Source organism: Chelonia mydas, chromosome 3 (assembly GCF_015237465.2).
Source record: "Chelonia mydas isolate rCheMyd1 chromosome 3, rCheMyd1.pri.v2, whole genome shotgun sequence".
Lineage (NCBI taxonomy): Eukaryota > Metazoa > Chordata > Testudines > Cheloniidae > Chelonia > Chelonia mydas.
Window position 1 is genome coordinate 142,986,369 of NC_057851.1, and position 19,107 is coordinate 143,005,475.

General features: G+C 53.3%; 1 protein-coding gene across 8 annotated transcripts; it reads right to left on the reverse strand.

The window, feature by feature from the left end:
• Positions 1-1,270: 1,270 nt before the first annotated feature.
• On the reverse strand, positions 1,271-15,999 carry DLK2 (delta like non-canonical Notch ligand 2). 8 transcript variants are annotated; one of them, XM_043543447.1, is made up of 6 exons: positions 15,814-15,999; positions 12,250-12,351; positions 9,974-10,037; positions 5,626-5,756; positions 4,303-4,447; positions 1,271-3,670 (listed from the first exon to the last, which is right to left on the reverse strand). In XM_043543447.1, exons 2-6 carry the CDS (start codon positions 12,320-12,322, stop codon positions 2,893-2,895), a joined length of 1,191 nt encoding a protein of 396 aa, XP_043399382.1. In that variant the 5' UTR covers positions 12,323-12,351; positions 15,814-15,999; the 3' UTR covers positions 1,271-2,892. The 8 variants fall into 8 exon arrangements, with proteins under 8 accessions (XP_043399382.1, XP_043399384.1, XP_037751388.1 ...); XM_043543449.1 differs by lacking the exon at positions 15,814-15,999 and adding an exon at positions 15,666-15,801; XM_037895460.2 differs by lacking the exon at positions 15,814-15,999 and adding an exon at positions 15,352-15,518.
• Between the last annotated feature and the right edge of the window lie 3,108 nt (positions 16,000-19,107).

The window sequence follows — 19,107 nt, forward strand, 5'->3', positions numbered from 1 at the left end:
CTGGCCCTCATCACTGCTCCCCTTTCCCCAGAACCAGGCCCCCTCACAGTCCCTCTCCCAGTCAGAAGATTCCCTCACACACACACAGTTTTCAGGTGCAGTCTCCTCACCGGCCTCCACAAAGCAGCCCATGACTCTCCACACTGACACCAGTGACAGGCAGTGCTTAGGAGCCATGGTTCCTCTGTCCCTACATCTCCTGCTGGAGTAAGCCCTTTCGCATGCTGGGAGCCCAGCACAGGTTGCAGATACCTCCTCCCCTGAGCTGTGGTTTCCTTACGGCACAGCCTCAGCGGACTGAATAGCGGGCATTGGGTTAGGGACAGGATCTGGCCCCCTGTATGTACAAATACGCTAGTGCCCAGAGATGGTGTCAGCGTTGCATGTTGTACTCGTTATGGCTGCTCGGGGACCCCACACCCTTCAGGTGTTTAAAGGCCTCCAAAGTTAATCTAGGTGGCACTATTCCAAAGGAGATCTTATATCCCTCCTCCCACAACTCCACAACCTTCTGGTTCAGGAGGCTGGAGAAATCTTCTCCTCAAACCGCCTCAGCACTGCTCTGATTCCAGCTTGGCCATAGAGAGAGGCCCCTGTAATGAAGACTGAAGCCTGGGTATCTCACATAGAGCCTACCAGCCTGGGGATCTGGGCTGTGGGCAGGGAATGAGGGAGCAGCAGAGCTGGGTTTTGAATCCATGTCTCCCACACAATGACGTTGGCCTATGTAAGCTGAACCTCCCTTTCTTACCTCCCCATGGGTGTTAGTTTTCCTCCATCCTTTGGCCTGAGATCTCTCCCCATTTCTCCTCCCACTGCCCATAGTTAGGCTAGACAGACTCATAACCCATCTTGCTCTCCTAGTGTGCAGTTTGGGGACCCTGCCATTACCACACAGCCCCTCTCTCCACCACTCTGAGGATGCCCATAGCAGAAGCAAACCCTTCTCCAGACTGACCTGAGACACAGGTGCCCCTTTCCTGCACCTGAGGCTGCAGGACCCAGCTGCATCCCTGCGGGGTGCCCTGGTCCCTCTTTGCTCATTGAGCTGTAGCCCAAGTTGTAACACTGCCTTTCTGTCTTGGGGGTAATAGGATTGAGGACCCCCCAGCAGGCCCCATGGGTTAGAGGGTCTCTCTGAGGTACAGCATGAGAATCAGGTATTAGAGGGGCTATGGGGAAGCTCCTCTGGCAAAGATTTAGGGTGGACTTGGGCAGAAGAGAGAAAACCACCAGCAAAGGGTTCTGCTTGTGGGCTTGTTAGGCTCCATGCTGGTTCTGGTATTTTATTTGATAAAGTTACATCATCCATCAGTGTATTAAAAAAAATAATCTTCCTTGTAAAGCCCTAATCTCCTCTCCCTCTAGCCCCTTTGCCTGCTCTGCCTCATTCCCAGGCAGGAGCCCGCCCTTCCACCTGGGGCTCTAGCTCCTTTACCTTGGCTGTGGCATGGCCTCTGTGGACCCTGCCTGAATACAACATAGCAAGGCTGTGGGGCAGTGGTGAGAAACAGGGAAACTCTCTCACCCTTGTTTGAGGCATGGTGTCTAGCCCTATGCTGTCCCTGGCGGGGAGGGGGTGAATGATCTGTCAACGGTGATTGGACTGGACCAGCCAGGAGATTACCTAGATCCATGGTTAAATGTCCCATTCCCTCTGCTGTGTTTTAGGGATCAGGACAGGTGTGCTTCCTACTGAAAGGTGCACCAATGGCTGCTGAGCAGATAGGGCTACCTTTCTGTTCCCCAGGGCAATCCAAAACTTTAATCTGCCCCTGCATCCTGTAGAGAGAGCCTCGCCCTCACTTTGTATTGAAAGGTGCTACAATGGCTGGTTTTAGCTTACTCCCAGCTCTGTGCCTGGGGGAGGCAGTCAGGAACTGGGACCTAGACTACTTCTGAACCAACCAGAGCTCACTTCCAGCCTCCTCCATATTCAATTCCACCTGCAGGGGCATGTGGTAGGGACCAGCCCAGTCCTCCAGAACACTGGAGGGGAGATGGCTGTGTTTTTAACATATCTGGCTCTCCCCCCTCAGCGAGTGGGGAAGCGGAAGCATGTGTTGGGGTGGGGAAAGAGCTTTGTGCATTACTAGTAGAAGACACACAAACCAGTTTGGTAAAGGGGGAAGAGACAGCTGGATCAGCAGCAGCAAGGTACAAAACACTCTCACAAGAAGGGACATGATATCAGGGCAAGATGGGCTCTCAAGCCACCTCTGGAGTCTCTCCCAACCAGCTCACAGCACCTCAAGGCTATGGAGGGAGCCCGTTTGCTCACTCCTTTGGACTGTGCAGTTGGAACAGACAAACTATGGCCACCAGAAAGAGCTGGGAGCCCCACAGCCCTACAGAAGGGCAGACACAGAGCCCAACAGCTCCAGAAGCCCTAGCCCCATTGTGAACAGTAGGCCAAAGATGGCACTAGTGGCAGCACTAGGAATTACCAAGCATCCAGGGGCCTGGCAGAGTTTGAGTTTCTCAGAGGGTCATGCCCCTCTTCTGCTCTGCCATGATCAGTCTCATTTCTAGCGTGGTTTAGTATAAGATGGTACCAATGTCTTCTGGTGCTAGCTGACAAAGTCAGTGTGCTGCCGTTTCCAGTAGTGGGCTGTTCGGACGCAGCCCTTGCTCTGGACTCCTAGGTGCGCCTGGTTGATGGAGATGGATTAGATCCAGGACAGGCTGGTCACACCCTGTTCGAGAGTTCTGTTTTCAAATACGAATTCGCTGCCCTGTGGAAACCCCCTCTCCACTGAATCTCAGACCAGGTTGCACCAAAGACCTTTAGTACTTTGGAGATACCCAACCAGAATGACTCCCAGGGCGTAGTTTGAAGGGTTCATTGGCATGACTGCCTGGCAGGGCCCCACTCTAAGAGTGCCAGAGCCCTCACAGCTCTGTTGTCTTCCTGGGTTCTACCATGACTGTATTTAACATGCCCACTTGACATTCTTGTTCCTGGAGCTTCCTTGCAGCCTGTGAGGGGCTTTGGCACCAGTTTGACCTCTGACGCCCTCTCTGCCGGTTCCGCAGCATTAACAGTATGGTCACCAGGACCAGCGCAGCTGTGAGTATCCCAAACACCAGCACGGTCACCAGCTGGGACTTACTCAACCCTGCATCCCGCTGGGTCACCACCTCTTTCACAGAAATTTTCAACAGCCCTCCCCCACTGGCTCTCTCGCTGTGGTTGGCAACCCGCCTCCCAGTAACCACAGTCCTGACTGGCTCGGGCTGCGTAACCCAGAGATGCTCGCTGGTTGTGCTTTTCACAGCACCGTTGTTCTTCCTGTTAGCAGGCAAGTAGAAGGTGACCCAGGTCGGTTCCGGAGTGGAGACCTCGCACGTTTTGCCAGTAAAACCGTCAGGACACAAACAGTCAAAATCATTGATGCGATCATAACACTTTGCCCCATTTTTGCATGGACGGCTGGCACAGTCGTCAATGTTGACGGTGCAGAAACGGCCTTCGAAGCCCACCTGGCACTGGCAGGAAAAGCGGTTCATGCCATCATGACAGGTGGCACCGTTGGCACAGGGACGCATCAGGCAGTCATCTACGTCATTCTCACAAAGGGCACCGATAAAGCCAGCCAGGCACTTGCAGGTGAAGTTCCTAGCAAAGCCGTTCTCATCCTGGCACTGGCCACCATTCCTGCATGGAAACCTGAGGCAGAGAGCAGGAACAGATCACAGGCCTGGATAGGACATAGCTCTGGCCCCAGATAGACTTGCATTCTCAGGGTGAAATGCACTCATGGGCTTAAGTGGTGCCTAGGCCTTGTGCTTGGTCTCTGCACAAGGGGGAATTCCACCCTCAAGCGGGGGAGAGAAAAGGGCAGGTATTTGGGTCCCTGTGCACAGAGGGGAAAAAGGCCGCCAAAGATGTCTCTATGGACGTGCACAGACACACCTGGAGCCCAGCTACCTCTCACCCTTCTAGAGAGTGTGGCCAAGTCACTGGCCAATCCCACATCAGGAAAAGCCTAAAGCCAAACCTTACAAAGGAGAAGGCTGACTCCCAGTAAGTTTCCCTGAGTGCAAAGCAGAGGCAGGGTCACTGTGTTAACCGTGAGTGACTGGAATCTCCTCTGATCACAGCTCAGACTCCATCCACTGTGGGAGCTGCCATTACAGTTAGCTAAACCAAAGCTCCCCTAAAGACTAGGAAGATTTTGGCTTCGTGCCATAAACATGGAAATCCACAGCTAATGATCCAAGCTGGGCTATTGATTGGTAGAGTATGAGCTGGAGCTAATGCCTTATGTAATCTCCACCTGCCCTGCCGCTCTCTCTCACCCTGCCTTCTCACATGGCCCTGTCTTCCGCTCACAGTCCTTCCCATGGAAGCCCTCAGGACACAGGCAGGAATACTCCCCGTCCCCGTCATAGACGCACTCAGCCCCGTTCTGGCAGGGGAGCTCATGTTCACAGATGTGTACGTCTGAGGAGAGAGAAAGGGAAGGCATTTGGTAAGCTGAGCTGGTGCCAACAAGAACTGTCAACCCCACTCCAAAGGGAAAAGATGAATCATGAGCTGCAGCTTCCCTCAGTCCCAGCAGCATGGCTTTTACACAGAACTCTCTGGGGTACAACTCAGTCAGTTCCCTGTCATTGCCTCAGGCACTGGAGCACCTCAGTCCCGCCTGTTCTCTGCCTGTGGCACGCAGTAGTTTAGCCTTCTGAGGGCTGTAAAACTTTGGTCTAATTCTGGGGGTTGGGCTTGGAGTGGGGGTGGCTGAGTAGGATTTAATGGCCTGTGGTATAGAGGGGTCAGACAGTTTAGATAAGCTGGTGGTCCCATCTGGCCTTAAACTCTTCAGCGACAGCTCTCAACGCACTTTTACATTGTTCTATATGGCAGGGAAAGCGAGATGCAGAGAAGGGAAGGCCCTTAGCTGCCCTGTGGCTCTGAGCGCCATAGAATAACTGTGTACTGCATTCTGAACACCCTCCAGCCTGAAGCGCAGAACCCCGAGACCCCTAGCTGGAGGGCAGATTAGCTATGCCATGAAGCTGCTTCATCACTCACTTCCATTTGAAGTGGACAGAGTGAGTGGCTCCCACCCAGCTGGCTGCCAAAGGCAGAAAGTGCGGATGGAAATAGAAAGCACTGTCAGCAGACCCAACAGTGAGGGAAAGCCAGCGAATACCATTAACGCCACTGCCTCAGGCCCATCGATGTCACAGCATCACGGGCCCTGCAAACTGGGAATCAGAGCCCAGTAGCCTGACCACCTTCTGTAGAAAGGAAAAGGGATGGGCCAAATCTCTGACAGAAAGATAAGACCCCAGCCTCCCATGCAAGCATCACAATGAGAAAACGCGGGTCACCTAAACAGCCACATCAACCTTTCATTTAGGGAATGTGTGCTGGGCTCCTGCCCTAATCGTGAAAGAGTAAAAAATAGAATCTCATGGGGATATGCTCAGGCAGCTGGATTGACACCTGGTGCCTCGAATCCCTGTGCCCTCCACATTCCCCTCCCTTGCTTTGCAGGGCACTTGGACCCTCCCCCACACCACATTTTCCCCACCCGGAGATCTTTATTGTAAACAAGTTACCAGTCACTGAACCCTTTGCTGAAGCAAGCTGATTCCTGTCCAGCTGGTGGGACCTACCTTTGTCACAGAACTTGCCAGCCCAGCTATTGTGACAGATGCATTGCCAAGGCTGATGGCATGTACCATGGAGACAGCCCGGCATCCGCACACACTGCTCGCAGTACTCTCCTTCCCAGCCTGGATCGCACCTGCAAGAGGATACAGGAGGGTCAGTCCGAGCACAGCAGCCTCCCCAATAGCAGCACAGTATAGACAAGAAGTGGATTATGTGACGGCTTACATAAGCCTATCTTCACACACCTTCCTGCGCTTGCTATAGGTGTGTGGGGTGCTTGGAAAGTCTTCTTTCAAAGCGCCCCCAGGAGGCAGAAAATTGCTTCTTCTGGGGAGCCCATCAAGGCCAAGGGAGGAGGCAAAGATGACAGATCCTGGGCATGTCTACACTCTAATCATGAGGTGTAATTGCAGCTGGTGTAGACGTACCCAAGCAAGCTTTATTGTAGCCAGCTTGGGTCCCAGAAGCAGTGAAGCTGGGGCAGTGCCGGCAGCGTCAGTATTCCTGGAACCGTGGGTAATTCCTCTACAGCTAGCCCATCACGCCGCAGCATCACTGCTCCAAGACTCAAGCTAGCTCACTTAAAGCTAGCTCTGGTATGTCCACTGAGCTGCAGTCACACCCGTGACTGCAGCGTAAACATACGCCTGGTCTGGTAACGTGGCTGTAGTGACATTGTGTGCGTACATGTCCACCGCTGCTACCGCATTTATTTTCTCCCATAAAAGCTGGAGTAGCAGCACTCAGCACATGCTTTCACACACTTCAGCATCAAAGCCCTTTCCCAACATTTAATGCCTTATTCCTCCCAAGGGATGGAGGTAAATATTATCTGCATTTTACAGATGTGGGAATTGAGGCAGAGAAGAAAAGAGATTTACCCAACAAGGTTACATAGGGTGGCAGAGGCAGAGCCAGTAACAGAACCCCAGACATTTGGCTAACAGCCTTGATTTTAATTGCTAGTCCACATTGTCCTCCTCCCAGTAGTCCGCTCTGTATCCAAGTATCAAGTTAGACAGAAAGAAAATGCCTGTACCCTTCCAGCCAAGCTAAAGGGCAGGTGGCAGGCACCATCAGGGACGCAGAATGCCCCCCAGGGCCCCGTAGCTTTGTACATTTTGTTGCTTTCTTTTTACTAGTATAATGTGTCCATTTCCTTCCTGCAACAAAGCTACCAGCTCAACACACCCCCTCCTCTCTGGCTCTGGCATTGCAGCAACTTTTGCCTCGGTTTCCCCTTACTGTCCTTTGGCCTACTCCAGCTATAAGATTGGTCTGACCAGAGGGCGAGGACAATTTGAAAATTCCTGCCCTTCCCAGGGCCATAGAGTCCTTTACCAAAGAACAAAAGAAATATCAACAAAACCAAATCTTCAGCCCTCAGCTGGCTGCCTCTTCCTCACAAGTGTGCCTCATCTCCTACAGATTGTCCCCATACTTTGTCAGGCTCCTGTGCCTTGAACAACCCACTGTCCAGGGAGCAGCACATTCCTTCCTTCCCTCCCTCCCTCAGGGGTTCTGGCAGGCTATAACGCCTCAGGGTCCCTGTCTCCAGTCAGGCTTCCAGCTCACTCCTGCAGTAGCCAACCAGCCTGCCCTGCTTCTCAGCCTCCTATCAGGCTGCTTCCTAGAGCAGAAACTTTCTACCTCCTCTCCTCTGGGTCTTTCCTCCCTAACTGGGCTCACCCAGCTCTTTATAGAAACAAGCCCTGCTCTTCCCCCAGCTGGGCTTTATCTCTAATTATGCCTGGCCTACCCTCCAGGTATGAGCAGGCAGGTTAATTGGTCTCTCAGGCCCATATTAACCCTTGCCCAGCACATGTGGGATGAACACCCCATCACACTTCCTGAATTGTGGACTCAAGGCACTGCACAATAATCCAGATGGGATCCATGTATAGTATTACCTTATTCTACAAGTTCACCATAAGAGTGTGATGGAGAAACCAGTCACTGCAGTACACGGCAGCATTCTGGACCTAACAGGACAGTGGGCATTGATTGTAAGTGTTCCCTGATTGGACAGTGCCCAACTCCACAATGGGGAAAGAAGAGATTATGTGTCCGAGAAAGAGAGCACCCGGATTAAAGTAGAACTGAGCTGAGGTGACAGAGCAGGGAAGATATAAGAATCGGACTCAAAACGTATCACAGAATTAAACCTCACAAACTCAATGCAGCGCCTACAATCCCAATAGGCTCCAGCAAGATAGCAGGAGCTCTGAGCTTCTCCACATCTGGGCAATGAAAGTCCGGACAGAGCCAGCCAGAGCTAGCACAGGCTAGCCAGAGAGTCTCTCTGAGAACCAGATGATGGGGAGAAGAGGCTGCAAGCTGCAGGAGGGTTCAGAGAACAAGGGTGACCTGAAAAGGGAAGGCAGTAGCTAACACCTCTGTAATCACCTCAATAACAGGCAGCAAGACCACCACCCTGACTAGCACAGCACCCTTGACTTGCCCTTGCCACCTCTTGTGCCCCAAACCAGCCAGGGGCAGCGAGTTACATGGGTCTGTGGTGCCCGGGCTCCAGGAATATTCAAGGCCAGGGGCCCAGCTCCACCAATATTTGGAGCCAGGTCTCTTCCCCGGCCTGGCCCCTGCCTGCCACCCCCCCGCGTGCCTCCCCCCGGGCCCCGGAGCGTCCCTGCCTGATTGAAAGCTGGGGGCTGCCCTGCCGCTCTGCGTTGCTCTCCCTCACCTGCCCTGCCGGCGGCTGCTGCTGCTGCCTGAGGCTAGGTTACAGCACAAGAGCAGGCCTGAGGCAGCTGGCTGCTGCTGCACCTGAGGAGGTGCACACATGATTGGCAGCCCAGCCCTCCCCTCCCCCGGCACCCACCGGGAGGTGACCCAGAGTGGGTTTCCAGCTGGGGTACCTCTGGACCTCATTCACCTGAGCAGCTGCTAGGGCTTCCTTGAGTGTCTGACCCTGTGATCCTGCCCTGCAGGCAAGGGGCAGCCGTCCCCTGTGAGACTATGGTGTGGGGCAGGAGGTTGCAGCAGGGGAGGAAGCCACATGTGATGGCAGCTCCCTCCCCCTCCAGCAACCACCTACCACAGGGGAGATGAGGGGGCTTCCTGGACCTGAGCAGCTGGGGCTTGGGTGAGTGTTGTGACGCCCTGCACACACCCCCCACACCCCCCGCACACAGTCACTGTTCCTGCCCCATGCTGGGCAAGCAGCAGCCCCATCCCCCACCCCCAGTGAGGCTACAGTGGGGGGCAGTACCAGTGGAGGAGAGGGTTGGGGGGAGTCCTCCTCCCGGCCCTAGCCCCGGGGCAGCCTGTCTGCACCCCAAGCTCCTCAGCCCCGGCCCTGCCCCATCCCAGAGCCCTCACCATCCTGCACCGCAACCCTCAGTCCCAGCCCTGAGCCCCCTCCTGCCCCAGCCCATCCCCCGCACCCAAATTCCCTCTCAGAGCCCATCCCCCCGCACCCACTCCTCCTGCCCAGCCCGTCCCCTGCACCCCAACTCCCTCCCAGAGCCCAGCTTCTGCCCCAGCCTAGAGCCCGCACCCAAACACCCTCCCAGACCCTTAAGGAGGTGGGGCGGGGGGGAGGGAGAGAGGAGCATGACTTGAACCTGTTCTGGACACCACCAAAAATTATACAAACCTGCCACCCCTGAAACCAGCCACATCACTGTCTTAGAGGCATCACTACAGAACTGAGCCACAGTGGGTTCCCCCATTCCCACCTGCAACAAGTAGCACAGAGAGAGTATGGCTCCAGGGACACTGTTATAACTGAACCCTAAGCCAGGACTCTAGCTAATACTGCTCTTTCTGTGTCAACGCTACTGTGGCCTTCTATTTATCATGTATGTTATGTGTTCTGCAAGTACCCACATTGCACACCCACAGGAAGACAGTCTCTGCCCCAAAGAGCTCAGAGTCTAAAGCAGCTTACAATTAACCTTTTCCTGCTGTCTGGGTGGCTATCGTTCTCTGTCTAGGATACCCATCACTGTAATATCTAAGCCCTGAGGATCCCTAGTGTCACACACATTGCTGTGCTGCCTATCAGACTGCTGTTGAGATTATAGGGGCCACTTTGCCTCTGCAGAACTGTGCAAGTTTGTTGGCTTCAGGTGGGATCTAAAGGCTTTGAAGCAAAGCCCACAACCCTTTCCCACCAGGAGGGTGGTCCATCCAGTTGGCTGGAGTATGTGACTCTTGGAGCCTGGGGACTGAGATTTGGATGAGTTGAGTAGGATGAGTCCCTTTGCATTCCTTGACCTAGGAAAGGGTTTGGATGTCCCAAGGAAACAGTGCATGGAGCGAGAGATCAGCTGTCCCAGGAATGGTTAAAGTTGAAATGCACCCACACTGGAATTCCAGACACCATACCTGCACTTGCCGTCCTGGTCACAGCAGCCGTGGGCCAAGTTACAGTGCTCACTGCAGTCATCACCTGCAGGACAGGGCAGAGAGTGGGAGTTAGTGCACAAGGAGGTCAGAAAAGCAAGCAAAAACCAGTGCATGCAAGCCCCGGGGTTCCAGAACTGCTCATGCCAAGGGCCCCTATTAGGTCAGATCTATCCACACTGAGGGCCCTGGGGCAATATACCCCTTTTATCTTGCAAGTGCTCACTTCCCCCTCCTTCATTTATCTCTGACTGCCCCTCATTATGTCACTACCACACTGGGTGTGAGGGCTTTACAAGAGACCATCTGCACAGGGAAGGATCAGACAGTGAGGAGCAGGTGCACAGAAACAGTTAGTACTTGTATGACAACAGCATTTTGGGACCCCAATCAAGAATTAGGGGCACTGGCATGCTAGGTGCTGTATAAACAAGACAATCCCTGCTCCAGAGAGCTCACAATCTAGGGCTGTGACAAGACACAGCAGGTAGGTGGCTGAAACACTGCGTCTTTGTTCAGAAAACTAACAATGTGCTTGAAAATTACGTATTGGGATCATGTCCTTCACCCTGTCTGTGGCACTTTCCTAAGACAGTGGCTGTTCTGGGAGGGAATATGTATTACTTGTGGGTTTACAGCACCCAACCCAATAGGGACTCATCCTACTGGGGCCTCCAGGTGCTACTATAATATAATAAATAATAATGATAGTAAAGTCTAGGATTAGCTTCCGAGCAGAAATCTGAGGAGCTTAAGGGCCTTGAGAAGGATTCCTTCTATTCTAAAGATTCTAAACATTTGTGTCCTTTGGGAAAAGCCAAGTTTCCCCAAGATGTAAGGTGAGTGAGGCTGGACTGGCACTGTCTCAGTCCCCAGCAGTGCCTCTATCCCTAGGGCTGCAGATGCTTTCAGAGTGCTATGCTGCGAGGCTCTGCCAAGGCCAGGCTGTGAGTAACAATCCCTCACTCTATTGCAGAGAGAAAGGCAAGAGTAGGGCATTATTACCTGACAGGTGTCAAGTTCTATTTATTTATTTAAAGGCCCCAAAGGCTGTAACTGAGCCATGGCCTGACCCCGCTGCTCCTCCTCCCCACCACTGGCCTCCTTTCTTCAGTCAGGTGTCTCCTTTCATCTCCAGCCCTCTTCCCTCATGTTCATTGCTCTCTGCCTCTCCCTCTCGGGTCACCTGCTCTCTTCTTTCTATTCACTGATTATCACTGAGACTTGGCTTTCCAGGGCTCAGGAGTGGCCATTAGACTCAGTCCAGAGCGCTCAGTCTCACATCGTCTTGTGGCTGGGACAAGCTGGGGGAGCTCCACTCCCCATCATTGTTACTCTTAGGCTTTGAGAGCTAGGGGCACGAACAAAGCAAACAGCTTCTCATCCTGCCCCCTGTCCAGCAGGTGTCACTGCACACCTGAAACATGGGCTGGAGTCAGACAAAGAGAGCAGGAAGAGAGACCCGCATGGGGTAGGAATGGGAGAGCAGAAGCAAATATCAGGAAATTGGACCTCTCATCTCGGGGACTGAGCCTCCTTTAGCCCCCGTCTTGGAGATGGAGGACTGGTAGCTGATTGAGTCCATCTCCCCTTGGCCTGTGCTGGATCTCGAATCCCATCAGCAGAGCTTATATCAGGCTGCCAGCAAAAGAGACTTTTGGAACATGAGAAGTCAGAGGAGATGGCGTGTTCTCCTCACTGCATCCTAACGGCCTTCACTGCAAGCGGGAGGCAGACTCTCTCTGGCCCAGACCAAGACTAGAAACTCCCATAATGTGCCATGGCTAATCTGGAGCAGCATGAGGGGCCAGTTCAGCCTGTGGCTGAGTATTATCTTGTTTCATGTCTATAAGCACTCTGCAATGGTGGGTGCTTTGTGGCTTCACCACTTAACTGGGGCAAATTCAGGATCCAAGTTGGCGTTTTGCACTCCTCCTGCCTTTCCCTGCCTCTTGGAACTTTTGTGTCCATTACCATAATCCAGCCATTTTTATAGAAAGTGAGTGAGCTCCCCATGCAGCCCAAGGGAGTCCTACCCTCTGTCCCTTTGGGCATTGCCTAGCACTGCACTGATATGACACTTCTGGAAAGCAGCCAGTCATGCACAGTACGCCTACTGGCTAAGCAGAGCCTCTGCTCTCATCTGTCGGATCAGCTTCCTTTTGCTGGACAACAGTGATGTGAGGAGACTTCAGCAGCACCAAAGTGGGTTTGGAAGGATGGACACAGGAGAAAGACACATGTCTACTGAGTCTCACCTTGGGCAAGATGGTGATGGGCCAAGAGGATCCAAACCAAGGACATGAGCTGAAGACAGAAACTTCTAAGCATGGTCAATGTGGCCCCACCGAGATGAACACCTACAGAGACATAAAGAGAACAGTCAGAAAAACCCTACACCCACCCCCCTGCAGCCTTGTTTGGTTTGCTTCACACATCCCTTTCTCCCCATCATCCTATTTCTCTAAGTTCACATGCATTTTTACAAGGATTGTCCACTTGTCACATTCTCACTACATCTCTCCACCAGGTCTTTCTGGGCTACCTCCTCTCCTGGGGACAACCAGAGCTCCAGGGTCCAAACAGCCTCCTTTAAATGTATAAAGCAGAATTATACCCGTGTACTGTATATAATGACTAAGGATATTAAACTGGAGCCCATCCATGTATCTCAGCCTTCCCCTCCAGCAACCCCACTTCCCCAGCATAGGGGAACCATCCCCATTTTTATTCAATACTGAGATCACTCACATGACTCTACCAATGCATCTTAACTGCGGTCTGAATGGACAGGTGACACTCTCTGAGGTGCAGCTTAGGCTGTGCTGAGGAGATTGCTTCTCAGTCCTCACTGCCTCTGCAATCAGTGCAGCCAACTGCACTCAGATGTAGAGCTGGTGACTTTATGTCCTCTCACTAGACTCTGAGCTGCAGCTAGCAAACCTAATAAAGCTGATGGCTAAGCAGGGAAATTGTTTCTGTCTCTGCCAGACTCAAAAGGGGGGGGGGGAGAAAATAAATCCCTCCAACTCTGGCAGGTGGTCAGTACTGCCAGGAGCAACATTTGCAGGACGTGGGAGTGGGGTAAGGGCCCCTAGATTTGGGGTTAAAGCTTAAAGAAGCAAAAGCAAAGATTCCCTTCCTAATTAACTGTAGTTCATTCTTTCCTGTTTCTCCTGCCTTCCTGCAGAGCCACTGGTAGCTCCAATGTTTCTGAGTCCCTTTATTTTCCATCCACTGCTTGCCCTCCTGGAGCAGCACTGCTACTTCCCAAAAAGGCCTTGTTCCTTCATAGCTTTCTGGGGCACACTGGGACTGTTATGGGCAGGCAATTGACACAATAGGGAAAGAAATATAACCAGATCAGAAGGGTCAGGCAATTTTCCTAGGAGAATGATGAGCACATGGAGGGACTCTACCCAAACATGTGGATGGGAAGGACAGGGGCTGTTCTACCTTAAGGGTGGCTTGCAAGCAATGCAGAGCTGGGCTGAGCTAATACTTGGATGGGAGACTTCCTAGGATTCAGGCAGCAGACAGACTCTTCAGGAAGTGACACTGGTACCTCAGCAGGGGGCTGGTCTGAGTCTGGACTGTCCTGTTGTCTTAGAGGTACGGTGCTGCTAGAAGCATCATTCAAATGAGTTGCAGAACAAAGATTCTAACCACCTGTGGCCATTACAAGTCCCATGGCACTTCTGATTAGCCTGACCAAATTCCACCACAGATAATTACATTCTACCTCCCTGAATTCCCCCTACAGTTACATTTGGGCACAGGATTCTCCTTCACTTCCTGTCCTAAAGTGCTATGTAGTGTTGGTGTGAGCTCTTGAACAGCTGCTGCATTTCAGGCGAGGGTGAAGTGATTCCTGTGAATCTTATAAAATAATTTAGGGATTATGATTGAACAGTTGGCAGCCTGCTCCTCCGGGGCCGTTAGGAACTGAGCCTCATACCACATGTCATTGCAAAGGTCATTTTCCCTTAGATTTCTCATGAAGTGTCCCAGTTTGAGGCATGACCATCAAAATGTGGACATTATTCCCAACGCTGTACCTGCAGCTCAGGCAGAACCTTCCAGCACTAGTGGGGAGGCAGCATGCAAAGACCGTGGGATCCTTTGGGATTAAAGGCTCTAAATAAACATAAGGTGTTCTGACAATGCAAAGGCAGTATGAGCAGTATTTGGACTGGGGCTAGGTCTTTATTCCGAGCCCTAGGTCACTCTCATGAACTGAGGGAACTTTCTCCTTTAAATACTGTACTCATGTATTTATTAGGCTTGCTGAGCAGGGATTCTGCAGGCTACCAGATCAGTGGGTTCTGGGTGAATTGGTGGATGGGGGGGTTGGTGGCTGAGGGTTACTGGGGGGGTTGGTGGCTGAGGGTTACTGGGGCTATGACTTACACCTCTAAGCTCCACTCCCCACCTTGAGCTGCCCCCCTGACCTCTCTGCTTCCTTAGCATTGACTTCACAGACACACGAGTTTGCTCGCTAGGCGAGCGTCACACTTTGGAGGTGGGGGCGCAGGGGCTCCCTACAGCTCTCTCTTTTTTGGGAGAGGGAGTTAAACTAAACTAGCTGTAAATGAAGACAGAGCACAAAGTGGATCAGCTGAAAAAAGCAACCACCTCAGAGCAAAGTAGGAGGATTGTCCCCTGCCCCCAGACGCTATTGGAGGGGATGGCCCTGAATCTCTCTCTGGCACACCCTGATATTGCTCAAGCTCCAGGTTCTGACTCCTTGAGGCCAGGGCCCGATCTCCCCCTGGCAGCAAGGAGTGTGCAGGGGGTGGTGCCCCTTGGGGTGCACCCCTCGAGGTTCAGTGCTTTGGGGAGAGGAGCACTGTCAGCCCTGCCTAGCCCCCTGACTCCTGTGCACTCAGGCGGGGTCTCTGCATCCAGCCTGACCCCCAGCCCAGAACGGCCCTGCCCCGCGGGATGGAGCGAGAAGAGAGGGACCTGGGAGCCAGGTCTCCGGGACCGCTGCAGACGCCTCCATTCCTCCTCCGAGCCAGCTGCAAGGGGCTCGCTCAGTGCAGACACGTGCTGCCCCCGCCTCACCTCAGCCACATCCCCCTCCCCAGGCGCCCGGCCCGGCAGGGGGCGCCTCCCCTCCGCCCGCCAGCAAAGGCCGCCGGGCACCGAGAGCCTGGACTCCAGCTGGCGGTGGGGCAGCACCTCTGCCGGCTCCTGCCCCCCGCGCAGCTGCCTGCTCGCCTCCTCCGTAGGCAGCCGGATCCTCCCTCCCTCCCCTCGCGGCCCCCCACCCAGCCCACCGCCCCCTACTCCTTCCCCAGCCCGCAGGCCGCCCCCTGATCTCCCCCGCCTGTCCTGCCCGCCTCCCGCCTCCTCACCTCGGCGATCGCAGCGGCTCCTTTGGCTCCCGGGGTCTAACGCGGGGAGCGGCGGAGGGGGGCTGCCATGCCCGGCCCGGCCCGGCTGCGGGGGGTTCGGGAGGCGCAGGGCTGCGGAGCTGCTGCGAGGCTCCCCGCTCCGGCTGCTCCTCCCGCCGCTGCCGTGCGCTCAGGCCGGCTGCCAGGGGCTGCGTGTGGCTGCACATCCCTGCGCCCTCCCCGGGACATGCCGCCTCCCGCAGCCCGACGGCGAGCGGGAGCCAGGAAACCCAGAGCCCCCAGCCGCAGGCAAGCCCCTGCCCTGCCCCTCTCACCTGCTCCAGCCCGATTGGCAGCCGGGAAGCCGCCTTTGCCTGAGCCGAGAGCTGGGCTGACGCCTCCCTGCCCCCTCCCAGGAGATCTTCCCCCTCCGGCCTCCCCCGCAGAATCTGCCCCAAGGTTTTTGTCCCTGTGCTTGCTCACCTAGGGGGTGGGGGGCAGCCACACACCACTGCAGAGGAGGAGGGAGGAGAGTGCCCTGTTACAGAGCCAGAGCCCCCGGCTCTGTCCCAATCCTGGGGGGAGGATCCCCCTGTGATCTGGAATGGCACTGGAGCCCTCTGGGGTCTGCCCAGGAAACACTGAAAGGGAGTGCGGGGCTGAATAGACAACCCCTTCCCACTGATGGGGTGCTACAGTCCCATATGAGTGAGGAGAGGAAGTGGGGAATGAGGTCCGGTGGGGAAGGATACAAGGAATGAAAAGCCAAGGAAGGAGAAACCACTGGGTGCCAGGAACCAGTCCCAAGGGCTAGAGAAACAGACGTGAAACAAGGAGAAACCCCCACAACAACTCTTGGGTTACCCCATGTCACAGGATGCTGGTCAGTGGTCATGGAGATTTTAACTACCCACATATTGCTTGGCAGCCAGCCAAAATCTGCTTCATGGAGACTGACCAGCAGAGACACCAAGCCAGGCTTCCTGCTGAGAATGAAAGATGAGAACCAAGGACTGCAAGCAGCTTCAGATCCACATGGAGAATGGGGCAAGAGACTCCCCTAACACAGCAGGGTCTTGGCTTCTCTGGCATTTCTCTCCTTCTCCCAGTGGCACTAGCACCAGTACGGCTCCAGCAACGGGAGCAACATTGGGAGTCCTTGTGTGAATCAACCACACAAAGATGCCACATTTTAATCACTGCATTATTTAGGCCTGCCTTGATCAAGTCTTCCTGCTCACACTTGCTGCTTTTTTCTACATACATTTTCATACATCAGTGCTCATTTCCCCCATTATTAATCATCTCTTGAAAAATGTCTCCATCTTCTATTTTGATGTTTATATTGAACGTACATGCTAAATTATCTGAATTAAGTGAAAGCTCCTCCTTCAGCCCCTTCCTGTCTAGTTTAAAGGCTGCCCTACAAGCTCTTCCAGTTTTCACCCCAAGGGATAGTCCATTGCTTAAAGCGGAGACAGAGTAATTCTGACAGTCACCTCCCATCAGAAAGGCAATCTGAATGCTCTGTGAATCCCAGTCCTCCTCTTCATACCATCCACAAGCCATTAATTGATCTCCAGTAACCAACTTCTTCTTCTCCATCCACTCAAGACGGCAAGGATCTCCAGGAAGCTTACTGGTGTGTCAGCCCCATCTTCAGTCAGCTGATTGCTTGTGTCTGCGTGTGCGTGTATAACAAGGATCTTTATGTGTGGTGACAAGGACTCCTGGGGAGCATCTGATTGTTTGTTCTGTCTGCATCTCCAAACCAACTTGCCTCTCTAAAAACTCTACGTTTCCTTGCTCCTCCAGAACCTTCCATTACATGGATAAGCTCTAAGCCCTTAAGAGATCACTTGGAGAGGTACTGGTGCCCCAAAGCTTTCTTCATCAGACCTAGACAGAACAGCTAGTCCTCTGCAAGGCCTCTCTCCAACCCAGGAAGGCACCTTCCTGTCTATTGCTGTGTAACATCCAAAGGCCCTGGCAAGTTTCACTCTTCAGCATTACCAATCTGCTCCACCACCTGCCCACTTTCTCCTCTTCCCCTCACCTCTTGCCCAGAGTTTGCCACTTCCTACCACTCCAGAACTGCATCAGTTAACAAAAGCACACAGCCACTAATTCCGCACTCTCTGTCTCCCAATCCTCCCAAATCACCATATCCACGCTCATCACATCTGACTACCTTCTCTCAGGCCCTGTCCTCTCCACTCTGGCTCTCTCTGCCAGCACTATGATCATCCATTCATTTCTTGGCAGCTCTATCCCTACCACACTCATAGCTGCAGTGCTCCTCAAGAAATCACTTTTGACCCCACTGCTGTCAAGTGTGGCCCCAGATCAAATGTACTCTTCAAAGCAAAATACTGTTGAAAATCATCTCTGCAACACCCTCACTGCCCACAGCATCCTTGGTCCATTTCAATTTGAACTCCAGAGCACTGAAAGCACTCTCCTCAGGCACTCTCCTCCTCCCCTCTGTTGTCTAGGGCTCCCTCACACTTGACCTCAGTGTCGCGTTTGACATGGGCTACACATCCCTCTTGGACTTCAGGCTGGTGTCTCTGCTCCCTCCCTACCTGAGATCTCACCTGTCTCTATAACTGTGCCTCATATGTCTGTCATACAAGACACCATTCTCTTCTCTGTCCACCCCTTCCAACTTGGGCACATCATTTCACTTACCTCAACTATTGCTTTTATGCTAATCACCCTCAACTCCCTCTCCTTGCATCTCCCTCCCCTTTTGTCACACACGGTGACACCTGGCTCTTAACTTGCTCCACTCAAACATCAACAAGACAGACACCTTCCCTCTTGAATGGAGAAGGACACTCAGCTGTAACCACAATTCAACCACCTCCCTTCTCACTGGTCTCTTTTCTCCTCTTGGCCCTAAGTTCCCCTAGTCTCTGAGCAAACTGTTGCACCTCAATCTATCTTCTAGACCTTCTTTGCTGAATCGCTCCCTTCACAAGTCAGGTGCATGAGCACCCATTTCCATGGTCTCCAGAGGCCCCTCAGATCCATACCTCAGTCTCTTCAGGATGCTTCAGCCATCTGCTCAGATGTGCATGGAACAGAACTGCTCCAGCTCTATCCTGGGAGGCCTTCACTGGTTCTCCATCTTCTACAAAGTCACTAGCCTCATCTTTGTAGTAGTAGTTGTATTATCATAGCGCCTAGGAGACCTAGTCATGGAAGGCACTGTTCTTCAAGGCCCTTTGTGTTCTGACTCAGTCTACAACTGTGACCCTACCTCTCTTGATACTAGGCATTACAGTAAAGGGGAGCAGTGAGGAGGAGAGTACATCTCCCCTTCCTCTGCTAAAAGCAGAAGGAGAGCTCTCCTTCCCTGGCTGGCACTGCTAAAAGAACAGGAAGAACTCCCTTGCTGTTCAATCTTCTTTGACCATTGCCCAATATCCCCACTTGCTCCCTCTGCTCTGCCAAGCCCAGGCAGCGCCTGGCACTGCTAGGACCTTTGCTATGGGGCTTAGGCTGCTCACCTCCCTCCCTCCTCCTCCTTCAAATGGTACTGCCTGCACCAGCTTCCTCGGACACTACCCTGGTGTAGCAGGCGCTTGCTATTACTCACTCTTCACATCTCTCCCTGTTCCCTGTCCTCACCTGCTCTCACATGCTCTTATTGTGATATTGCCCTTGGACTGACTGCTGGGCATTGCGAGGCCACTATGGGAACAGGGTCCCATACAATTACATTGTATTTTTCTTAGTTTGAGTGATAAGGACCTCTGAGTGCCAGTGCCA

Bases quoted from the DNA above. Each gene is read 5' to 3' on its own strand.
- DLK2 (XM_043543442.1), bottom strand. From the start codon at position 12,657: ATGGATGGGCTCCAGTTTAATATCCTTAGTCATTATATACAGTACACG. The intron at 10,038-12,249 runs GTGAGACTCAGT...CCTGTCCTGCAG, and splicing joins CCATCACCATCTTGCCCAAG to GTGATGACTGCAGTGAGCAC. The intron at 3,671-4,302 runs GTGAGAGAGAGC...TCTCTGCCTCAG, and splicing joins GGGCCATGTGAGAAGGCAGG to GTTTCCATGCAGGAATGGTG.